The sequence below is a fragment of the Clinocottus analis genome, unplaced genomic scaffold (assembly GCF_023055335.1).
Source record: "Clinocottus analis isolate CAN_PGR_092001 unplaced genomic scaffold, fCliAna1.0.p SCAF_6, whole genome shotgun sequence".
NCBI lineage: Eukaryota > Metazoa > Chordata > Actinopteri > Perciformes > Cottidae > Clinocottus > Clinocottus analis.
This window is the reverse complement of record NW_027176218.1, coordinates 1,786,118-1,790,948: the sequence shown is the minus strand read 5'-3', so window position 1 is coordinate 1,790,948 and position 4,831 is coordinate 1,786,118. Positions and strand designations below refer to the sequence as shown.

Here is a 4,831-nt window from a genome sequence, read left to right as displayed (position 1 = left end):
AGCAGTTTCAGAGGAATGACAGAACAAAGTAAAAAGCACCACTACAGAGAGAAGCATGGTTTTCTGAATGCAAACAGAATGGGTTCTTCGGCTTTGTAAGTTCTTAAATAAAAGTACAATTAATTCAGAAATAACTGATTCTGCAACTAATCAAAGGTTTTTTTAGAAGGCATCTCTTTTAAATGTTTAAAAACCTTATCCTGACATTTTCATCTTGCCTTCATATACACCAATTGACGGCCGCTGCCAACAGTTACCTGATAATCAGACAGATATTTGTGGTAATCAATAGAAATACAACATTTTCATGTCTAGATTTCTGTCTATTTCTATGTCGGAGGATGTCGTCCGCAGAAAACCTCCCCAGCTGCAGTCGATGGGTTCCTCACCGACGTCAGCGTTATATCTCTTTGAATGTTTTTAACGAAGAAAATCAGTGAGAATCTATGAAGCCAGTCCTGGAGAAGGACCTTCTGACTGCGAAGAAAGCGTCCCTCAGTTACTTTTTAATGTGTGTTAAGATGGGGAAAGCTTATCCCGATTGCTATCCCGATCCACGCAGTCTCTGATGCTTTGGGATTTGAACCAGCATCCTTACCATCGCAGTCCTGCTCGCTCTGAGAACAGGGAAACTTTGTGTGTTTTGTTGTGTGGTTGGAATTTGGAGCATCCACTTCACTGATCATTCCTCGTGTCCTCTCACGGGCCTGGCTGATTGTCTCTGCTCACTGAAGCTCAAAATGTGTTTAATTTATCTCCAAACATGTCGATTATCTCCTTTTTTCTCTCTCTCTCTCTCTGTAGGAACCACTAATTGCTCCATGAGGAATCAGGGGCCATGGCGCTGATGGGGCTCCGTCTCCTGGCGCTGGCCTTGTGGTTTGGCGTCGGAGAAAAATTGCTCTGGGTTCTGGGCGACCAGACGAAGCCGGCTCGGGCGCCTCTGATCCCTCACCGGCCTTTTGTTGTCGTGTGGAACGCTCCCACCGAGTCCTGCCGCCTTCGATTCAAGGTGGACTTGGATCTCAGCGTCTTTGACATCGTAGCGAACCTCAACGAAACCCTAAGCGGACCGAACGTCACCATATTCTACCACAGCCACTTGGGATACTACCCGTACTACTCCAACTCCGGGGTCCCCATCAACGGTGGGCTGCCGCAGAACCAGAGCATCTCCAAACACCTGAGCAAGGCCCGGGCAGACATCGACAAGCTGATCCCCCACAAGGACTTCCGAGGCCTGGCCGTCATCGACTGGGAGAACTGGAGGCCTCAGTGGGTCCGAAACTGGGGCGCCAAGGACATCTACCGCAACAAGTCCAAGGAACAGATCCGGAAACTTCACCCCAACTGGCCGGAGAGCAAAGTGGAGAAGGAGGCGAAGGAAGGATTCGAGACGGCCGGGCAGACCTTCATGAACCTGACCTTGGCCCTGGCCGAAGGTCGCAGGCCGGACGGGCTGTGGGGGTTTTACCTGTTCCCGGACTGCTACAACTACGGGTACAAGCAGCACCCGCAGCGGTACACCGGCGAATGCCCCAACGTTGAGCACGTGCGCAACGACCACCTGATGTGGCTCTGGAAGGAGAGCGCGGCCCTCTTCCCCTCCATCTACCTGGACTACGAGCTCAAGTCCTCCTCCAACACCGTCAAGTTCGTCCACTACCGGGTCAAGGAAGCCATGAGGATCGCGTCCATCGCCCGCGCAGACTTCACACTGCCAGTGTTCGTCTACTCCAGACCGTTCTACGCCTACACCTTTGTGGTTCTTTCCGAGGTGAGCTTTTCAGTTCTTAGTGGCTCAGTGGTTAGCGTGCCTGTCTTTCAATCAGAGGATCGGTGGTTCGAGGCCTGTCGTTGTGTCCTTGAGCAAGACACTTAACCCTGTGGAGAAAAAAAACTTGAAGAATGTAAAGTCGCAAGTGTCAGCGAAATGTAATGTAATTCTTCGTGCCAACCAAGGTAATTATGACCAGACGGCTCTAGTCAGACTCCGGTGTTTACTTGGATACAAAAGCTCCCTTTTTTCTGGATTCTTTCAGAGCGATCTGGTTCACACCATCGGGGAGAGCGCCGTCTTGGGGGCGTCGGGCGTCGTCCTCTGGGGATCGTCGGAGTACGCACGAACGCAGGTAACCCGAAAAAAACTACAAGCAAAACTATATTCTTCAAAGTGGTGAGTTAGAACTGATAAAAGTGATGAAAACATTATGTTTATATAAACTACCGTGGTTTTAAAACAAGTTACAATACTAAATTCAAAGCTTTTAAGTCGCTTACAATCAGATCAAAGTAAAATGCATATTATTATATAGCATTACCCCGTCATCATAGCATACATTACACACAAAAAAGCCACAAAGCCTTCGGAAACAATAAATGTTAATGACATAATTCCATGCAGCCACTGTGCATAAAACAAACTGAAAGTTTCTAAAAATAGTGATGTTTTTTTGTCTTTTGACCGAACTCTAACATAAAAAAAAAAACAGGAGACAAAGCATCAGATTTATGAATCTTTCCTACGAATGACATTTGTCCCCTGCGTCCTCCAGAGGAACTGCCTGACGGTGAAGAAGTACATCGACGGCCCGCTGGGCCACTACGTCATCAACGTCACCTCCGCCGCCAAGCTGTGCAGCAAGGCGCTCTGCAAGAAGAACGGCCGGTGCGTCCGCAAGAGCCTGGACTCGGGCGCGTACCTGCACCTGAACCCGCGCTTCTTCCGCATCCGCCGCAACCCGGCGCCCGGGGGCCCCCGCTTCCACGTCAGCGGCCACCTCAACAACCACGACATCCTGGACATGAAGCACAAGTTCACCTGCCAGTGCTACCAGGGCTGGACGGGCGTCTACTGCGAGATGCCTCGGGCTCCTCCTCCTCCTCCTATGCCGCCGCCGCCGCCGCCGCCGCCTCGGCCCGCCTTCCCCCCGCCTCACCCCGCCGAGAACAGCCTGCTGGGAGATATCCTGCAGCTCCTGTCGCTGCATTTCTCCTGCCTCTGCGTCGTCATGTTCCTGGGACTCTGCCTGGTTATCAAGTGTCTGATACTGTAGACGACAAGTTAGAAAGAAGAAGTGCGGACCGGGAACACAACAGATCAAGCAAAACAATTTGACACCAACACAAAAACAGAATTAAAAGCTCTAATTAAAGTTTGCAACTCGATTTTTTTTTCAGGAGAGAATTCCCACAAAGCCCTGATTTCAAAGCAACAAATATATAAACTAAAGCATCCATAGAAACCAGGGAACCAACCGCTCATACATCTGTTGTTCATACATTACATCCGTCTGCTGATCCACGTCCTCCAGCTCCTTGAACAGTTGTTTCTCAGGATACAACAACAACAACAACAACAACATCAACAACAGTGCAGTCATTCAACAAAAACACAAAGCAGGCAACTGTTTACCGAGCACAGAAACCCATCAATTACACCTCCAGTGTCGCGTTGCAGCTCGGATGATGTGATGTGTTCGACCAAATGAAGAGCATCCTGTAACTCGAGCTCGTCAAGCTTTAGCTCCTAATGCTATCCAACCCTCGGATACGATCTTTAAAACGGGGGCCAGACCACATCAAGTGGCTCCGCTTTACACAAAGGAAAAATGTTTCCCTGGATGTTTTGATAAAACATTTTTGGGGTTGTGGAACTGCAAGTTACAGACCATACAGAGCCGAAAGGAGGGGAAGAAATATAAAGAATAAAGAAACTCATGACGCTTTTTGGTTTTTACTTAACCTTCCTCTCGTGTTAGCTTTCTGTTAGCATCTCTTGTGTTAGCTTTCTGTTAGCATCTCTTGTGTTGGCCTTCTGTTAGCATCTCTTGTGTTGGCCTTCTGTTAGCATCTCTTGTGTTAGCTTTCTGTTAGCATCTCTTGTGTTAGCGGGGTTGGTTTCGTCTTAAATCAGCTGTAAAATACAGTAAAAACAATTATCTATAATCCAGGTAGTTTCTCATCTCTTGTTGACCTTCTTAGGCTTCCTTATCCATGAACATATTGTTGTATGTTTTAATATTTTTACTGTGGGCCTCTGAACATCTATGGTGTTACGGATCAATTTGTATCTTTACTTCAAGAAAAAGGCTAAAGAGTATTTTTTCCAGCAATATAACTTTAATACAAACACAAAATGAAAAGCAGAACAGGTCATAACACAACATATAGATTTGCAAAGTCAAAAAAACAACAACCAATCAAACAAATATTATGTTTATAACTGGGTCTGATCCGACCCTGACAACACGAAGGTCATCACCCGAACACAAGAGGTTGAAACAAACAAAGAAGATCGTTGGCGACCAGCAGCTTGTGTTGACAGAAATCACTTTTTGTGGATCCTTTATCTGAGTAAGTAGCCTGGTTTTGCTGTAAAATAAACATTTCGAGGAGAACTATGGAGAGAGAAAGTGATCTGGCCTTCAATTTTAATAAATAAACATTCCTGCGATACAAAATCCTCAGAAAAACAATAAATGAATCAACGAAAGACGAGAAGAGTTTGTGTTCGCGACCGCTTGTTTGATTTGATACGATGCCTGAGGCGAGGCCGAGGTCTCCAAAACTCAGGATGAACTAAACTGAGGATTACAGAAAAGTGTTGAAGTCAGCTGATTGCAGACGGAGGTGTTTACCGTCACGTTTCTGTTCATGAACGAGGTATTTATCACTCATCTGGAGGTGATGATGGCGGGGAGATTTACCGTCGGGTAATCACTGACATCATGCGACCAGGGAGCAAATTAGCAGCTTTTGAAGGAATGGTTGAACATTCGGGGAGTTAAGTACAGAGCTGAGGTCAGCGTGCGGCGAGCCTGCAGCTTCA

The 4,831-nt window shown here is 47.1% G+C and overlaps 1 protein-coding gene across 1 annotated transcript; it reads left to right on the top strand.

The window, feature by feature from the left end:
- Positions 1 to 838: 838 nt before the first annotated feature.
- On the top strand, positions 839 to 3,048 carry hyal6 (hyaluronoglucosaminidase 6). The gene is given in 4 exon segments (XM_068602412.1): positions 839 to 1,777; positions 2,043 to 2,132; positions 2,556 to 3,014; positions 3,016 to 3,048. Coding segments are annotated over 4 exon segments (1,521 nt in total).
- Positions 3,049 to 4,831: the final 1,783 nt, after the last annotated feature.